Here is an 18,885-nt window from a genome sequence, read left to right on the forward strand (position 1 = left end):
CCACGACCGGGTCAGGGAGACCTAACCCTCCCGTAGGGAGACAGAGTCACTCCAACTCCTTGGCATCAGCAGCAGTCAGGGACCCTCCGACTGGCCACCGCTCCTTTTTGACAGTCTCCCTGAACCTCCTGTTCCCAGCGTGGTGAGGGCGGTCACACTGCCTGCCCTTCGTGCTCCTCTGGAACCTCTTTGCCAACTACCTACCACAGCTTGGCATCTGCTGATTGTGGTCACCGTGATTTGCCACAGCACATGGTTGTCCCCAGGTCACTGATTAAATTACTCAATGTTTTAAACTTCCTGGGATTGTGGGTGCCTAGCGATCGGCTGTACTTTGCTCCTAAGTAGCATAAAGAGACCCCTTCTGCCTCTGCTGGAAGGCTCCTCTTGCCCTCTACCTTCTTTCAGCTCTTGCTTTGGAAAGAGACGAAGTGGCCTATAGTTTTGAGTCAGAGCTAGCTGTTGAAGCTTCCTCTTGCCCCTTCCCGAAAGCACTCCAAATATCACCATATTGTACCTGTGACAGAGCTTTGACCGCCACTGTGGTGAGAAACTGGAGGGAGGGTGTGGAAAGACTGAGTGCAGGCACTTCATGGCATGTGTGCTCATCTGCCTGTCGGAAAAACCCTGGCATGAGGTGCCGCCGAGGAGTATCCTACCCTAACTCTCTGATGGCTTCCCTAGCTGACCTCTGAATTTCTTCGATGTCTGAAGAGCTAGAGGCGAGTCATCTGAGAACCCTAGAGCTCTGATTGGACTCTGACCTCGAACTCTGCCTCGGGGCCTCTCTCTTACCTTTCGTGGCTGTTTAAGGCTTGGCTGTGTTTGGCCCCCTTCTGGGCTCTGCCTGTGCCCTTTTCCAGGGTAGACTTACCTACTAATAACCTGTGTGGTTTTCCTCTGCTGTGTGGGCGGTGTGCCTTTGGTGCTCATCTGTGCCCTCTGCCTGCCTTGCTGTAACTAGCCAGGGCCCTGCTCTTTGTACCTGCAGTGTGTTGCTAAGCATACACCACGCACAAGAGATCTCTTGCAGGGCCAGATGGAGCTCCGTGGGCTTCTGTGAAGCCACACGGACTTCAGTATCACATAAGACAGGGCAGGCTGTAAAGCTCCCAATACTTCTGTTTTGTCACCCACAACCCTGCAAGATAGAGCAGTTTACACCCAGCTCTGCAGGATGTAGCCTCCAGTGTTCACAGGCTCCTGAGGTGGGAGGGAGGGGCACCCCTGAAGATTTCCTGTTGCTGCCCATAGGGTACCAAGCGTTGAGCGCTTCTGACCTGTGGTTGTGCCCATCTAGAAGAGCATGGCTTTGTGGATGCAGAGATGAGCTTTGGGCATATTCAAGAAGAAGAGCAAGCAGAAGTGATGGGTACCTTTACATAATTCTCTAAAATGAGCAGGATAGGTTCTATTTTTCCACTCTGTAGATGAAATAAACACAGTGTCTGAGAGAGGAGCCATTTGCCTAGAGTCACACAGCATGTAAGGGGCAGAGACAGCATTTGAACTCAGGTTGGTCTGATTCCAAAATCCACATCCCTCTGTCTATACCAGGCTCCCAAATACAACATCACAGAGGCCCAGAGGAGCTTTAAGAAGGTCAGATCCTTAGATCTTGCCATCGGCATGTCTGGCTTTTCAGCTCTAGAAGTGAGCCTGGATATTTTTTCCTAGAATTTCCCAGGTATTTCTGCTACACCACACAAGTGGAGGGGCACGGGAGCCACATCGCCCTGGATGGGAAGTGATCTTCTAGGCTGCTTAGTGAAAAGGAAATCAAAGATTGCTTCTAGAAGCATGGGTACAGTGGCTTGTGCTCTGGAGCACTGACCTGGGGCCAGTGGTGCTTTAGAAGACGAAGACTCTGGGAGGTCATGATGAGGGAAAGGCCCCGCTGGGGGACTTGAGCCATCGGGAGCTGGCCCATCACGGGCTGGTCTCCTTTTACTTCATTCGAAGGCCAGGTGCCAGGAGAAGTGGACATTGCGATTAGTGCCCCTGCCCCAGGCTCTGTCCTTTTAACTGACGCTGCTCATGTGGTCCTGCCACCCTTGTTGGCCGCGGGTAAGTCTTCAGTACCCCCGCTGAAACCATCCCTCCATCTTCTCCCAGGCTCCATGCGCGTTTATAGACGAGCTCTTGTTTTTCCTTGGGCATTCAGCCTCTGCGTCTTACCTCACTGCTTCTGCCCACCCTGCTTACACCTTAAACCTTGGGGGCCCCCGGGGGCCTCATAAGTGAATGGGCCAGGAGACAGGGCCATAGATGACAACCGGATAGTGCTGACCGCTGGAACTGTGCTAAACTCTGCGTTTGGACCCAGGCTCACTTGCAGACTCCATGAACAGTTAGCAGTGTCTGCTGTGGGCCTGGCATGGAGCATAACCAGGGTGAACAGGACTCAGGGCCACGTGTTCTGTTTGTGGTCAGGTTAGAAAGAACAGTGTCCACAGTGTTTTCCTTCAAGCCTACCCCTGCTCCATACAACTGGCAACACTGAGTGAGGGTCTGGGGAGCAGTCTGCCATCTCCCTCTTTTCAGTCCAGTGAGACACAGAGCTGTGACATCCTCCACTTCCTACTTCCAACCCACTTCTTCATGATGGGAACTGTCAGCCACTCTTAGAGGAAGAAGGGGGCGAGGGGATCTGCCATAGCCCCAGGTCAATTGGTTCCCCTCCACCCTGGGTGGAGCAGGTGGAATCTTAACATACAGGTTCTTTGAACCTAAGGTTTGGTCAGTTTCCAGTGGGAGGACAGTTGCCTAGGGCCAGCCCTGGGTCCATGGAGAGGGGACAGACTCACCCTCTGTCCTTTTGCCAGAAGCTTGGTCCTGGGGAGGTCACACAGCTTGTGGATTAGTTGGTTTTGCACCCCAGGGGTGTCAGAAATTACCTGGCAGCACACACATTTCAACAGAAGGTGCTTTGGCTGTCCAAGCCCCTGGGAGCCGGAGCGTCTGTTCTGCCATCTCTGCCCTTCATTAGTCTCAAAGTCATAAGCTCCCAGAGGGCAGGAGACACCTGTGGAGCAAGTTTGACACAATAGCTCTCATTTAGTGTCCAGGCCACATGGGGCCTCAGAGCATATTCCTGAAGACAAGGCTGGCAGAGGTGCCTGATGAACAGCATGAGCAGAAACAGCCCCTGTTTGGGGTAGTTTTGCAACAAATGGGGAAGGACAGGTTGAGGGATGCCTTCTCTTTCAGAGGCGAGAACCCCTGTCTGTGGCGCCAGGATGTCTGGGGGCAACAGGAATCTCTCTGGGTGAATCAATTGTCTTCTTAGGCTAATGCCCAGGTGGCTGTAGAAGCCCTTGGGTTCCTGCCAGTTTGGGGAAGAAGGAGCCTCAGTGCCTGAGCTGGGTACATCTTACTATTTGTTTCCTCTGCAGCCATGTGCCCAGGTACAGAGCTGGCTCTGGTTGGCAAATGAAGGAAGGGCTTCCCTGGTCCCTGTCTACTGCTGCATGGACCGCTTTCTGGCTTGTGGGTCAGGGGAGGGAATGAACAGTTGCTGTCATTTTGTCACCATGGCAGAGGTCAAATCCCAGCATGTGGACTAACCAGGATTCGCACTCATATGAGGGGGGGTGTCCTTTTCAGGAAGGACTCCTGCCCCCTGAGCAGAGAAAGCCTAGGTTTGGGAGCTGGGAATGGCAGCAACAGGCCTATTTACATCTTCCGGAAGTCCTTTCCAGAATTTCCCATTTATCCCCAAGCAGAGGAGAGATTGATGGGAAGGTCGGCCAGCTCTGAAGCTTGGGCTGAGCTGGTCCCTAAAAGAAGTACTGGTCCCTTTCTGTACCACAGAAGAGCAGAGGGCTTCGAGAGCCTCAGCTACCCAGGAACCTGCCCTGCAATGCCACCGTGACAACAGCAGGGGGCCAGGACTACCCTGGGGAAGGACAGTGGGCCAGGAAACATTCCTTCCTCTGCTAGGCCATTGCACCTGCCCTGGGTGGGTCCAGACAGCTTCTCTTGGTGAGTTACCTGAAGACTTTCGCTGCCAGAGTAAAGCCAGTAATAAAGGGTGTGTATTTCCATATCACTTGGCTCCACCCTTGCCTGTCCCTGAAGGCCGAGGCCCAGTGAAGCAGCCTTGATTCAGGCAAGGTCTCCCAGCCAGCCAGGGCTATGTTCATTTGTGCCACATCACAGCACCCCGAAGCCTTACCTGCACTCTGAGATCTCACCTGTACTCCCAACCTGTCTCCCTCTTCCTTTCTACCCTCTGTTAGCTCAGGGAGAGGACACAGTATTCAGGAAGGCCATCAGTTCTCAACCCGTGGGTTGTGACCCCTTTAGGGACCAGGGGACCCTTTCACAGTGGTCACCTAAGACCATCAGAAAACACAGACCTTTACAGTACGATTCATAACAGTGGCAAAATCACAGTTATAAAGTAGCAATGAAAACAATCTTATCATTGGGGGCGTCACTGCGACATGAGAGACTGTACTAAGGGGTCACAGCACTAGGAAGGTTGAGAACCACTGCCCTAGATTCATAGCTCCCTCCTTCCTGGAGCCATTGCTGTTGCTACTGTCCTCAGCCACTACCTCCGTTTGATGTGAGGGCCCTGGATGCCCTTCAAATATAAGCATCTCACCTGGGCTGTAGTGTGGTTTCCCCACCCCCTTGGCTCTCAGCCCAGAGCCTGGCTGGCACTCATGTCCAAGTGGGAAAGCTAGGCCAGAGCATAGATGAAAGGCCTGCCCCCTTACCCTTGCCCCTGCCTAAGCTAAGGGCATGCTGAGAGAGCAGGTCTGAGTGAAACCAAGAGCTGAGGTCCTCAGGAGGGAGGGTGGATGAGAGAATTGAAAGGAACCTTCTTCCTGTCCTCCTCCGCACACCTGTGTCCAGGTGAATGCTACCCAGCTCATAAGCCCATCGATTTCATAGACTCATCACAACAGGGACCTTAGTGACATTATTTCCATTTTACAGATAAAAAAGACCAAGGCTCAGAAAGGTCATGAGGTTCACCCTGGAACTCAGCCCCAAAATCTTTCTACAACATCTGGTCATTAACACTTCCCTTCATATATTTCCACCCGAACCTGCAGAGCCTCAGGAGGCCTTAGACACTGTCTGGGTTTAAGTGAGATGTTCATACCTCACAATGAGAGGCTCTGCCCCTGGAAAGTGACCCTCAGGGTCCCTTCAGCGGGAGCAGGATAGCTGCAGAGATACAAATAGGCAGCCTGAGGCTGGAAGACACCCATCTTGGTGCCCAACACCTGGATCTGGAGAAGAGGGGTACATCTGTGGCCTCTTGCTAGGTGCCAGGGGAAGAAAACTCAGAGGATGGGCTCAGAGGATCCTGTGTGATAGCCTGGGGCCCAAGGAAGAGAGTAGGCTCCACTTGCACCCAGCACCCTCTCCCTCTGCTTGCAGAGACCTGCTCCCCCTCCCTTCTGGCAGAGTGCCAGTACAGAGCTCCCACAGAGAGGCCTCTCCCCTGCCAGGGCTGAGCACTATCATAGCACATGCCAAAATAGCTGTCTGGGAGCCTGGGCCTGCACACCCACGCCTCAGCATCTTGTGGGTTAACAGCTTGCCTGTCTCTCTGCCTCCCTTCCCTAGCTTGCTGACATTTTACAGAGGGAGCCGGGGGTGGTTGTGAAAGGGGCAAGTTGGTTCCTGCTCCTTAGCCCACATAGACAACCCACTGATAGAACCTGCTGCTGCCCACCAGCTCTGGAAAGCATCCCGTCTGACCTGGGAAAACAAAGCTGAGGTCTGCCTGGTATGCCTCAGTATGAGTGACACATTGTTGAAACCAGACAGGGGAGACCCAAGACAATGCTGGGCAGCTGGCCGCCCTCTCACACCTTTTTTTAGTTTTTTGGGGGTGGGAAAGATGGGGGTTGAGACATCTATAGCCCAGACCTGCCTTGAATTCATAGCAATTCTCCTGCCCTAGCCCCTGGAATGTTGAGATTAAAGTGAGCTACCAGCTCCTATGGAAATCTTTTTTTTTTTTTTTTTTTTTTTTTTTAAGGTTTTTCGAGACAGAGTTTCTCTGTGTATCCTTCGCTGTCCTGGAGTCGCTTTGTAGACCAGGCTGGCCTTGTGGAAATCTTTCAAACACACTAAGACTCCTGTCCACTAGTGCTAGGGTCTGTGAGAAGATCCTTGTGCTTGCACGGTGGACACTTCACCAACTGAGTAAACCCCAGACCCTGGGTGGGTCCTACTTTGCTTTGAATGGTATGCCTTAGTTGGGCATAGAGGTACATGGATGTGATCTTAGCGCTTTGGTGGCTGGAGCAGGAAGATGCTGAGTTTGAGGTCAGCCTGGGCTACATGAGTTCTAGGCCAGGTTGGACTCTGAAGTGCTGGGATTAAAGATGAGTGCTACCATGCCTGGCTTTGGTTTGGTTTTTGAGGCAGAATCTTGAACTGAAAATGAGCCTCCCCTTTGCCCCCTTTAGCTTCCCAAGTGCCTGGATTACGGGTGCAAGCTGAACCTTTTTAGTTTTTCACTATTGCTTGCAGTCACCAGCGATCGCCCGTCCGCCCGTCCGCCCGCCCGGCTCACTGAGCATCCCTTCCTGCCGGTGCTTCGGTCCTAGCTCTGGGCTTTGATAGATGTTACTGAATTGTCCTGCCAGGCAATTACCCTGATTTTTAGGCCTCCGGAGGTATTTCGTTTCTTGAAACTCTGATTAACTGGGGGGGGGGGGGGGGGAATGCTTACCATGAACACTTTCTCTTTCTATCCTACAGCAATCCCTAAAGCCTCAGTTACCTGAGGAGGAGGCTGAGGCATCCTAGCCTGAGGCTGTAGAGCTGGTCAGAGGCAGAACTCTAAACCTTTCCAAGCACACGGTAGCCTGGAAGCCGCCTTCTGTTCTGGCAACGTTCTTGCTTTAGCCATAGGGAAAGCCCCAGGTGGCAATGCCTGGGTGCCTGGGGGTCTGGCAGCTGAGAGCTGATTCTGGCGAAGTCTTTGACGTACTAGCGGAGGCTTCTTTCTGGACTGGGACCATCACCCACTCCATGTTCTCTATGGCTTTCCTTATAGACCTGGACAGCGAGCTGGAACCCACAAAGTCACAAGGCGAAGGTGAGGCTAGGGAGGCTGTGGTAGACATTTTCAGACTGGGCCAAAGGGGTCAGAGATGTGAGCGGTTAAACTTTGACTGGGAGTAGGGAGTCCATCTCCCAGCAGACAGGGAATTGGAATTTGCTGCAGGCAGGTGGGAAGGTGGGGGCTGAGATGGCTGGGGTTGGGGGCACAGGTGCAACAAAGGAGCCCCATTGGGAGAGCTGGAGGGAGACACATTAGCATTCCCATAAGGTGTCAGTCTCAGGGCTATCTGTAAAACACAAGGCTTGTCTACCTAATGCTAGGAGGAGGGCCTCAGGAGCCAGCCAGCCAGCCTGAAGCCATCTGTAGTCAGCCTGACCAAGGCTAAGTAGGGACCATTCACTAGCCCTCTCTTCACTCTTCAGGCCTTGCCCAACAACTGGAGATGCAATTCCAGTGATAGAAGGTTCCAGGTTCTGTGGTCTTGTTGGGGATGCAGCCTAGCAAGTCAGTGCTGCTGACCGGAAGTGGGCCCGGGAGTGTGGGAGTTGCTAACCACCACCACCACCATCCCTGACCAAGAGAGGGTCCTGGGGGGAAGTTTCTGGCAGAGCCAGTGTCTGGGCAAACTCTGATAAGATGAGAGAGAGAGGTTGAGTTTAGTAAGCAGAGGGGGCCCTGGTTTCCATTTTAGAGGCTGCAGGTACTAAGTGTAGAAGCATTTGTCCGTGTGCCAGAATCAGCTAGAAGTGGCAAACATAGGCTTGCCAGTGTGGAACTATTGAGTTGTCACTGAAGCTCTGCGACTTGTCAGCTATATAGGCCTTGGGCTAGCCACTGAGCTGCACTGTGCCTCACTCGCTCGTCTGTCCTGTGAGGGCAAAGTACGGGGAGGATAGTACCCACTGCTAGCCTGGTATGGTAGTGCGTGCCCTCCTGTAATCCCCAGCACTTGGGAAGTAGAGGCAGGAGCATCAGAAGTTCAAGGTCATCCTGTGCTATTTGAGATACTGTCTCAAATAAGTAAATTATCAACGGCCAAGTGAAGTATATATTTATTAACATATAAAAAATAGGAAAATGCAGCAGGGCAGTGGTGGCACACGCCTTTAATCCCAACACTAGGGCACGGGGCTGGGGGGGTGGGGTGGGGGGAGAGAGGCAGGCGGATCACTGTGAGTTCGAGGCCAGCCTGGTCTACAAAGAGAGTTTGTCTAAAAAAACAATTTCTCAAAAAACAAACAAACAAAAAAGGGTCAGAGAGATGGTTCAGAGGTTAAAGGTGCTTACTGCCAAACTGATGACCTGAGTTAGATCCCCAGATCTCACATGGCAGGAGAGCGCCAACTCCTGAAAGTTGTCCTCTGATCTTTACCTGTGCATTATGGTGTGATGATGTATGTGTACTCACGCATTCGGGTGAGAGTGTGTGTCCGCGCGCGCGCACACACACACAAAAGAAATGTTAACTTGTTTTCTTTTCTTTTTTTTTCTTTTTGGTTTTTCGAGACAAGGTCTCTCTGTGTAGCCTTGACTGTCCTGGACTCACTTTGTAGACCAGGCTGGCCTCGAACTCACAGTGATCCGCCTGCCTCTGCCTCCTGAAGTGCTGGGATTAAAGGCGTGCGCCAGCACGCTCGGCTAACTTGTTTTCAAAGGAAAAAAATAAGAAGGAAAGTATTGGCTATCAGGCCCAGGTCCTTGTCACTCATGCAGAAGTTTTTGCTCCCAAATGATTCTGGGGGGCAGCAGGGGACTAAAGGAAGTGGTTGGCCATTCATTACTGCCCTTCAGGAGTCTAGCAGGACCAGACTCTGAGGTGGACCCACAACATGGAGGAAGAAACTGGGGACACTTTATCAGTAAGGGTCCTGTTTTAGCCCCCAAGCTTCTGCGGCAGCCCGCCCCTTCTCCTCCTACTGTTTTTGTTCTATAAGAAAAGCCACAGAGAATGTGGTGTATGCATGCAATGGCCTCCCAACCCGGAAAGGGGCCTCCAGGTGTCACTCACCAGATCTCCCAAAGAGGAGAGGAGAGTGGCTACCAAAACAAAAGCTGTTGCCATTCTCTTGTGCCCAAACAAAGAGAAGTGGCCTGGGCCTGTGGCCAACCCTTGGTGGGGTACCCAGGAGGAAGCTTTCCCATCCCTGAAGGCTCTGACCCCTCCCCCACGGAATTCCCTGTTCCTTCCTCCTGAGCTGATCCACAGTAAACATAGCTCCCTGCCAGCCCTATTCTGGACACACCACACCCAGACATACTACTAGGACCCAGCCCCCTGGAGCTGGTTGCCTGCGGGAAGAATAAGGCATGGAGACCTGAGAGAAAGAAGCATCTAGGGTTTCTGTGGTCAAAGACCCAGGTGGCTGGTCAGCCATGAGCAGGTAGCCTCTAGATGACAGGTGAGGAGGGGAGTGGAGGCCAGTGTTCCTAGCAGGGACACAGCACTGAAGGATGGCTCCATTGTAGTCAAGGGTTACACCTAGGAGACTAGTGCCACATCTGCTGGGCTGTGTGAAGTCCCTCTGAATCAGTGGGTCTCTGCGTGTTACTGCAGATACTGTGAGCGAAGCGATTCTCACAGGAATGGTTTCTGAGCTGCCATGGCACGTGCCTCATCACTGTGCTGCCATTAGCAGAGACAGCGATGGGACACATTCACAGCCAGCAAGGCCCTTACTGTGTACTAATGTTTTTTTAGGAAAAAAAAAAGTTGAGAGAATTGGGCTGAGGCGATAGCTCAGTTAGTAAATGACTCCCTGCCTGCCTAAAGCCCTAGGCTTGCTCCACAGCACTCCATAAACCAGGCGTAGGGCACAGCTCTAATCACATGCAGAAGGTGGCTGCGCAAGGGCTTTGAGGACAGCCTGGGCTACGTGAAATGGTCTAAGAGAAAAAGAATAAAAAGAGTTGTGATTTAGTAATTCTAAATGCTGGATTTTTGTAATGAGCATTGAAGAAGCTGAGACAGGAGAGTAAAAGCAATAAGATACAGACGTGTGTGTGTGTGTGTGTATAGTATGTGTATGATGAAAGAGTTTACCTAAAATTTGTTGTTGTTGTTGTTGTTTTGTTTGGTTTTGGTTTTGGTTTTTTTAAACAGGGTTTCTCTGTGTAGTCTTGGCTGTCTTGGACTTTGTAGATCACCAGGCTGGCCTCGAACTCAACAGTAATCCACCTGCCTCTGCCTCCCGAGTGCTGGGATTAAAGGCATGCACCACCACACCCTAAGATTTTTTAAAAAGATTTATTTATTTATTATGTATAGAATACTCTGCCTGCATATATACCTGCAGGCCAGAAGAGGGCACGAGATCTCATTATAGATGGCTGTGAGCCACCATGTGGTTGCTGGGATTTGAACTCAGGACCTCTGGAGGAGCAGTCAGTGCTCTTAACCTCTGAGCCATCTCTCCATACCTAAGATATTTCTGCTACCAACCCAACTGTAACGTGCTAAAAGGCTCTGCTGAGTCCAAGCTGTGTGCTTTAGGTCAGCCACTCTTTCTTTCTTTCTTTCTTTCTTTTTTTTTTTTTTTTTTTTGTTTACTTTTATTTTGTTTCCTTCCTTCTTCCCTTTCTTTGTTTTCACTCTCTTTTGACAGGGTCTTTACATAGATCTGGCTGACCTGGAACTTATGATATAGACCAGGCTGGCCTCAAACTCCCAGAAATCCACCTGTCTCTGCCTTCTGAGACCTAGAATTAAAGGCGTGGGCTACTACCTCGGCCTGCCAGTGGCACCTTTTCTGCTGAGCCGCTGACAAACTAGTTAGACTCCAGGTGTCTGGGATGAACAAGGTGAGCCCCTCTCTTCAAAAACAGTATCAACATTTGTTGCCAACAAGATACTCTTGAGTTTTGAAAAAACTCAGAATATTGGAAACTTTGTATCAACCTTCTGGTAGCGTTACCCAGACAGGAAACTGTTAAGAGCAATAGAGACAGCAAAGGTGAAGATCTTTTGATGTTCTGTGAGGAAATGTGTCAGCCTTTGGAAGATCAGCAGAGCTCAGTACCACTGAGCTACACAGTATTCTCCACTCACCTCTACTTGCTGTTACAAAATGCAAGCTAGCCTATAGCAGTGCAAGCCTGTCCTGTAGCAGTGCAAGCCTGTGCCCCTAGCTGTTCAGGAGGTAATACTTGAATTCACGAGTTCCAGGTCAGCCTGAGCTACTTAATGAGACCCACATCTCAAAAACAGCCAACCCTCCTGCTCAAACTATGACACCAGCCAAGGACAATACGGGCAGTAAGCTTCGAACCCCTACCCAGATCTAGCCGATGGACAGGACATTCTCCACTGTTGAGTGGAGAGGGGACTGACTTTCACACGAACTCTGGTGCCTCAAATTTGACCACTACAAAGTGAGATAGGGAGACCTGGTGGCTCTCAGAGGAAGGATAGCAGGCTACCAAGAAGAGACTTGATACCCTAATGAGCATATACAGAGGGAAGAGGTCCCCCTCAGTCACAGTCATAGGGGAGGGGAGTAAGGGGAAAATGAGCGGGAGGGAGGAATGGGAGGATACAAGGGATAGGATAACAATTGAGATGTAATGTGAATAAATTAATAAAATATATTTTTTTAAAAACAGCCAATCCCTCAGCCCCAAAAAAGAAATTTAAAATATTTCAAGATAAAACTTTGGGTTCATTGGTAGCGTTTGGTACCTTGCTCTGGCCTTTAAGAAATACCACTTGCCAGCTGTGCCTGGTGGCTCGAGTCTTTAACCCCAGCACTTGGGAGGCAAAGGCAGGCAGATCTCTGTAAGTTCGAGGCCAGCCTGGTCTACAGATTGAGTTCCAAGACAGCCAGGGCCACACAGAGAAACCTTCTCTTGAAAAAAGAAAAAGAAAGAATGAAAGAAAAGAGATAGAAAGGGCACTTGTATTATCACATGATGGCGCAGAGTAGCAGTAATTACCTGGAAACCTGCTGTGCTGTCCCTCCCACTTTTAACTCCACACAAGGTTCTTTCATGTTCCTCCACCAGAGCAACCATGGCTAACTTGTGCAGGCATGGATGCTTCACAGGAACCAGCTGCTGCTAGAAAACCAGTCGTTAGGTTTACAGAGACGTAGACTGGGCCAGCAAGGTGGCTCAGCGGGTGAATTTGATTACCAGGACCTGCATGGAGGAAGGCGACAACTGGCTCTCGTGAATGTTGTCTCTGACTTCCATGTGACTCTGTGGCATTTGTGTATACACACAAAACAAATACAATCTTTTTAAAAGTTAAACGGTGCCTTTTCACTGATTTTGTTGTGTCTTATACAATACTGCTCTCTCGCCCATCCATCCTTCCATCCTTCCTTCCTTCCTTCCTTCCTTCCTTCCTTCCTTTCCCCTAGACAAAGTCTCACTTTGTAGCTCTGGGTGGCCGGGAACTCACTGTGTAGACCAAGTTAGACCTGAACACAGAGATCCACCTAGCTCTACCTCCTGAATGGTTAATGCTCTCAGATTTGATTTAGATTCCATTTGGTTAAATGTTAGTAGCTCTTGCTCGTTCCCCAGATAAAATACTTTTAGGAGTTTCAGGAACTATTATTCTAAGAGTGGACAGTAGCTCTTGGATCAGGAAGTTTGCCTGCTGCCATTCCCTCATGAACTATGGCGGGACATGAGCTTGGATGGGGTGGGGTGAGGGTGTTGACAGGTTGTCATACCAGCTGGTCTCTCCTAAGTACTCGTTAGCTGGCATGGACCCAGGCAGCCCAGAAAGGCCCCTAACCACCTTGACAGGGCCAGAAGAGCCGGGCTCTGGAGTCGCAGCTCGGCTACTCCTGAGACAGGAGTCCCAGGCTCCCAGGAGTCTCGAGTGCACCATCTGTTCAGCAGGGACAGCAAGTCTCCCGCACAGGGGAATTACCAGCCTCCTGGCTAATAGTGCTGGTGAGAAAAGGCTGTCTAAGTTGTGAAACACTCCATAGATAATTATTTTTGTGGTTGTTTTGTTTGGAACCAACACCCAAGCAACTGCCCAAGACCCCATAAAACCTGTCCGATGGATATGGGACAGTAAGTGATTGTCTATCTTTCTTTAAAAGGGGGAAAGGGGGGCCACTCCTACCTTTCTGAATACCTTGTCTCCCTCCCAGACATAGTATGGGCTGCCCTGTTACTGGAGGCGAGTGCATTGATGGCTGTCACTCAGCCTGGCTTGGGACTTGGGGAAGAGGTGCCAGGAGGCCAGGTTCCTGTGCCTGTTCATGTGCACCACCCACCGCCTGCGCCTGCCTGCTGTAGGGCCAGGAGCCACCACTGGGAGAGGAAGTGCAGTCGGTTACCAATTGGGCTATTTTCATAACGGCTGTCTCCGGCTTGGGGGAGGAGGGTGGTGAGGGGGAGGGGGCAGAGGCGCAGCCACTGCAGCTAGCTCTCCAAACTAGGACTTGCTCCGCGGAGTCCAGAGTCCGGCAGCCCAAGCAGACTGGAACAAGAGCCAAGGCGCCTGGGACCCCAGCCCCCACCTGCTTGCCCACCTCCTGCCTGCCGCCTTGCCTTCCAGATCAGGTCAAAGTGGGGTCCCCTCTCTTGTTTACCTTCTGCTCCCTCCTTTCTGCAACTGTCTGGGTGGATTTGGGGAGGGTAGTTCAGAATAGGCACCACCATCTCTAGATGAGGGCTTTCCCTGCCAGTCCTGCCCCCAGCTGGTGGTAAAGGAGCAGGGTTCGGTGGGCCCGCCAAGTCTGGGCGGACCGTGAAACACTTGGCTGTCTGACCGGTCCCTTACCCTTCAGCCCTAACTCACCTGTTCTCATGCGTGCTGTCCTTGTTTTGTTTGGAGCAGAGTCTCTTTAGTGAGGAGACCTGGTAAAGTCCATACCCTGCGTTACCAGCCCAGGCCAGCCTAGATGAGCTGGCTGCCCTCCCAGCTTTCTTCTAGCCCCCCTGACCCTGGGGCTGTGGGAGCCGAGCAACCAGGCCTGGCTTCTGGCGAGCAGTCCCTCCAACCAGGCCGGCCCCCATTCTGAGGCTGCTAGAGTGCAGGCGCCCTGCCCCAGACCAGCCCTCACGGAGCAGAGGCCTGTGGGCCTTCCCATAGCCACCATGGCAGGACCAGCTGTCCTGTGCAGGGTCCTCTGGAGGCAGAGGGTTCCCTGAGGACCGGCCGATTGCTAGATGCAGAGGGCATTCCTCAGGAGGAGCAGATACCCAGGTGGCATGGCTATAGGGCTTTGTTCCTCATGTGGTGAGTGGTGGCCACCCTGGGTGCTCCTGCTTCCTTTTTTGGGTTCCCACCCCCCTGTGGGCAGAGACAAACCTCAGGAGGTGGCAACGACCACAGGCCCTGTGGTTCTACCATGTCCCAGGTCTACCAAGTAGCACTAAGTGCTGTCTGTGCATCGTTACAACAGAATGCCCCTTATGTCAGCCTTTGGAGTTGGGTGATGTGACCCATCTTGCACATGGGAAAGTAGATTTGGAATGTCTAGTTGGATGGTAGATGCTAGGTTCCAAAGTGCTTGCTTGCTCATTTACTTATTCACAGATCTGTCTCATGTAGCCCAGGCTGACGTTGAACTGCTGTGTTGTGTAGTGCAGGATGACCCTGCCGTCTGCCTCTGCCTCTCAAGTGCTGGGGGCTACAAGGTTGTAGCACTATGCCAGGTTTTCCGTAGTGTTTGTTTTTCCCACTCGTAGCCAGCATCAAGTGTGAGATTGTCTGGCTGGGAGGCCAGCAGCCCTTCCTAGTGGGTGGCTGGGGGGGTGGTGGCTGAGGAAGCACTGGGGTCCATTAACCCCACCAACAACTGTCTGAATTCTACTGTGCAGCTTTGCTCATCAAGGGCACATGGCCTGACACCACCATGCCTGTCTCAGTCGTGGCATCCCCCACTCTCCCATTGGCCCTGTCCTCACGAGGCTCCTGGGCACCAGCTAGAGATTAATGTGGGCCTCTGAGTCATTTTATGTTATCTTTGAGTGTGGCCCGCTGACCAAACCAAGACCAAGAAGCCCAGCGGGTAGCCATTGTGCTGTGCTGTTGGTGTGAGAATATTCTGAGCCATCCCCTGTGACCTTTACATATACTCTGTGGTGTGTGGCGGTGACAAGGAATGAGGTGTGAAGAGGTGGCCATTTAGAGCCCAAACAGGGCTTTTTTGTTTGTTTGTTTGTTTGTTTTTTGCTTTTTTTTTTTAAGTTAACTAAGCCAAGGTCTCACAAGTCAGCTCTGGCTGTCTCTTGGAACTTGCTTTGTAGCCCAAGCTAGCCCCAAACTCACAGAGATCCGCCTGCCTCTGCCTTTGAAGTACTGGGATTAAACACCATGCTGAGCTTTTTTTTTTTTCTTTTTTCCTTTTGTGTTTCTTTTTTAGTACAAACTACACTATAGGCCAGTCTGGTCTGGCATTCACTGTGTAGCCTAGGTTGGCTTCAGATTTACAGCAGTCTTCCTGACCCAGCCTCCCAAGAGCTGGGATAATAGGCATGAGCTGCCTGGAGAAGCCTCTGCGGAGATGGGGAGTGAGGAGTCAGGCCATCTCTGGCCAGCAGACCAGATGGAGAGGAGAGGAACAGGAGCCATGGGACCCAAGGGAGGGGGCAGTGGCAACCTAGTGGCATTTAGCGGTGGTAGTGTCCAGCAGGAGAGCTTGTCATAAGATGTCAACCAATCTTAGCAGTCTTAGACAAACAGGGAAACTGAGGTCCAAGGTCCATGGTCATATGCGCTGGCTTGGCCTTGTGCTCCACTGGGAGGCTGTAGCCAGGGCAGCGGAGGAAACTTTTATTACAAGTGTGTCTTTGAGTACCCAGCAGAGTGTGGGTTCTGTAATTGTGCATATAAGCTGCCATGTGTCCTAACAAAGAAAGGCTGCTTCCTCCTTGTCATGCTGGTCTGGGACAGCAGGCAGGGCCCTGCCTTTTACCACTGCCCAGAGACCTTAGCTCCACCTCCCCCACACAGGACTGTGGCCTTTTGTTTTCTGGGTGACACTAGCATCAGGCGGTGTGATGTGTCCTGGTGACTAATCTCCTCCAGGCTGGGCAGCTGTCACAGTGTGGCCTGAGCGAACTGGTGGGGAAAGCTGACACCCTTGGGGAGAGCTAGCAAGCTAGTGCCCTGGCAGCAGCAGGCTGCTAGGCCTGCAGGTTCCTCTTCCTGGGACAGAAGGTGGGCACAGGACCTGCTCTTTGCCACTGGCTGGCTGTGTGACTCTGGACATGCTCTTCCCACTTACCTGTATAATGAAGCTGGCGGGCCTGCCTCCCTCAGAAAGCTCTGGTAGGATCAGTGAGGTAGAGAAGGCCTCACCCAAGGCCTGTGACAGAGTAGTGCCCAGTAAATGGGATGGGTGTTAATACTATGGGCGCTTTCTCTAACCCCTCGCACCTCAGTCCCCGGATCCAAGAGGACTTTGCACTCCATCCATCTCTGGGTTCAGACGCAGGGTCCAACATCTACTCTACTCTCTTCCCTGTGGGCGTTGTGTATGCTACCCTTTGGGCCTTAGTTTCCTTGTCAGGTGCTCATTTACCTGCCCTCTCTCCCCCTTCCTCCCAACCCCCTCCCTCCCCCAGTAAACGGTAGCTGGATGACAGTGGCTTCTGGAGGAAGCCAGCCCTCTTCTGTCAATGTCCGTTCTTACATCTCTGGAACTCACCTCCTGTCCAGTCTCAGTGCCATTTTCCTAGCACAAGCTGCCTCCCTGCCAGCCCTAGAGCCACCTACCTGAGACCCAGGCAAGGACAGACGGAGGATTGAGATCAGGTGGGACTACCCTCCCAGGCTGTGCTTCCTCCTGCACACTGCTGGTTACTGGTACCCCAGTCCTGCTCTGGGCTTCACCAGGCCCTCAGCAGGCAGAAATACTCGTCCATGGCTGTGACCTGAGCCTCCATGGCTGCACTTTGAAGCCATCACCCTCAGCTGACTAGAGGTCATTCCTGCCATTCCTCAAGTGTAGATGATGTGTGAGCACAGAAAGCTGACCCCAGTGGTCTAGGAAGGAGGAAAGGGAGAGCAGGAAGTAGGTAAAGAACAGGTCTCTGGGTGCTTGCATGGCCTGGTATACACCAAGGGCAGAGGCCAAGGCCCCTGCGTCTCTACAGGAGGCAGTATGGGTCATCTCAAGCTTACAATTGTGAGTCTGGGGACAATGTGGTGCACTGGGTCTCTCTGCAGGAAGACCTAAGGGGGCGCCAGGTTTCAGGCATCACACATTGGGGAGACCCATACTAAGGTGAGGCAGCCACTCGGTACCAGGAAGTTCGTAGAGATGTATACACATGACATCCGGCAGTCTAAAGACTTCTCTTAGCCCAGGCTTCTTACTGCACCCCCCAAGTTAAAACATGAAACTCTCCTGGGGGCCAGGGCATGCCTTTGCAGGTCTCCGAAGCCTGGTTTCCCAGTGTCTGAACCCAAGGTTGGGGCTGAGTACAGGGACTTTATCAGAACTGAGATCCTTTGCATAGAGCCTAACTTTATTATTTTTGCTTAGTTGCACTGTATCCCAGGAGAGAAACCCAACAGTTCATGTGGGGGGCAGGGAAGGCAATGGAGAGGGAAAGGCCCAGGGCCTTATAGTCCTCCAGACAGGGTCTGACTCCCAGACTGCCTTTTGTTTTCATTTCTGGCAAGGCAGACGAAGCCCTTTAGGGCAGGTCTGTGTTGGTTTTGGTGCCTGAGCTGGTGAAGCCCCATCTCCCGAGAGCTCCTAGGGTGGAATTTAGGGACTCCTAGCTGAGAACGGTGCGTGCCCGCTAGTAGCTTTAAGCCTGGGTTCCCCTCTTCCTGGTCCCTACCAGCTCTCGCCTCTTCATCCTTGGCACCTAAAGTGTCCCTTCTTTGCTTGTGGGACACAGCTTTATTTTAGCTTGGCTCAGATCTTGACATCCCGGGTCTCTATGCCCAACAGCCCCTGGCATGGAGACCTTCTTTAGGAAGCATTTCCAGCGAAAGGCACCAGGTCCTGGAGAGAGACAGCGGCGATGGTCCAGTGGCGTGGGGCTGCCCACTGGCAAGGCTCGACGCCGCTCCCCTGCAGGGCAGGCCTCCTCTTCACTGGCCCAGAGGCGCCGCTCCAGCGCACAGTTCCAGGGCTGTCTTCCCAGCTGCAGGATGGGCACCAGAGGCGCTAGCCGCAGGCGCTCCAGCACTGCTCCCCCTGCCTGTAACCCCCGCTTCATGGTGGATGTGGTGCCTACTCCACAGCCTGTCACTGTTGGAGCCCAGCTTCTGGGCGCACCCCTGCTGTTGTCTGGGCTCATGAGCATGAAGGAAGAGGAGGAGGAAGAAGAGGAGGAAAAGGAGGAGGAGGAGGAGGTGGAGGAGGAGGAGGTGGAAGAGGAGGAGGTTGTTACAGGGACCCAGGAAGGAGATGAGACAGCTGGGACATCAAGTGATGCCAAGCCAGGTACCAGGACAAGGCCCTCCATACACCAGGGCGCCTGGCCATTGCTTCCCGTGCCTGGCTACCTGCGCCGAGCCTCCTCCCACCTCCTTCCTGCTGATGTGGTGTATGGCCATACTCTTTGGGGCCTGCATGGGCACTATCGTCGCCTCAGCCAACGGTGGCCCTCAGGCCAGCACCCTGGTCTCGGGGGCCGAAGCCAAAGAGCCTTAGGGACTTCAACAGGCCCCACAATACCGGCCCGTGTGCGCCCACTGTCTCGCAGACGCCAGGTAGCTCTAAGGCGGAAGTCAGCTGGACCCCAGCCCTGGAACACCCTGCTTATGTAGGTATAGCAGAAGTCAGCAGGGCGAGTGATGTAGCCTCCACGGGGTCTGGCTCAGAGTGAGGGCTTTGAAGCTCTGTCTAGCCTGGGGGTAGCCCACTTGGAAGCTGCTCTAGATAGTAATGGAAGAAAGGCCTAAGAGGAGGTAC

General features: G+C 52.5%; 1 protein-coding gene across 8 annotated transcripts in view; it reads left to right on the forward strand.

The window, feature by feature from the left end:
- DGKZ (diacylglycerol kinase zeta) overlaps positions 1 to 18,885 on the forward strand; it is a 43,438-nt gene that overhangs the window by 12,540 nt on the left and 12,013 nt on the right. The window contains exon 2 of one of the 8 annotated variants that reach the window (XM_084775310.1): positions 17,906 to 18,736. The exons of 5 other annotated variants lie outside the window; for them this stretch is intronic. In XM_084775310.1, coding sequence (XP_084631436.1) covers positions 17,906 to 18,736 — 831 coding nt within the window. Of the gene's footprint in view, positions 1 to 17,754; positions 18,737 to 18,885 lie in introns of those variants that run through there. 2 more of the 8 variants (XM_084775304.1, XM_084775303.1) reach the window with 2 other exon arrangements.

This window comes from Acomys minous (assembly GCF_964271855.1).
Source record: "Acomys minous genome assembly, chromosome: 3".
In the NCBI taxonomy this organism is placed as follows: domain Eukaryota; kingdom Metazoa; phylum Chordata; class Mammalia; order Rodentia; family Muridae; genus Acomys; species Acomys minous.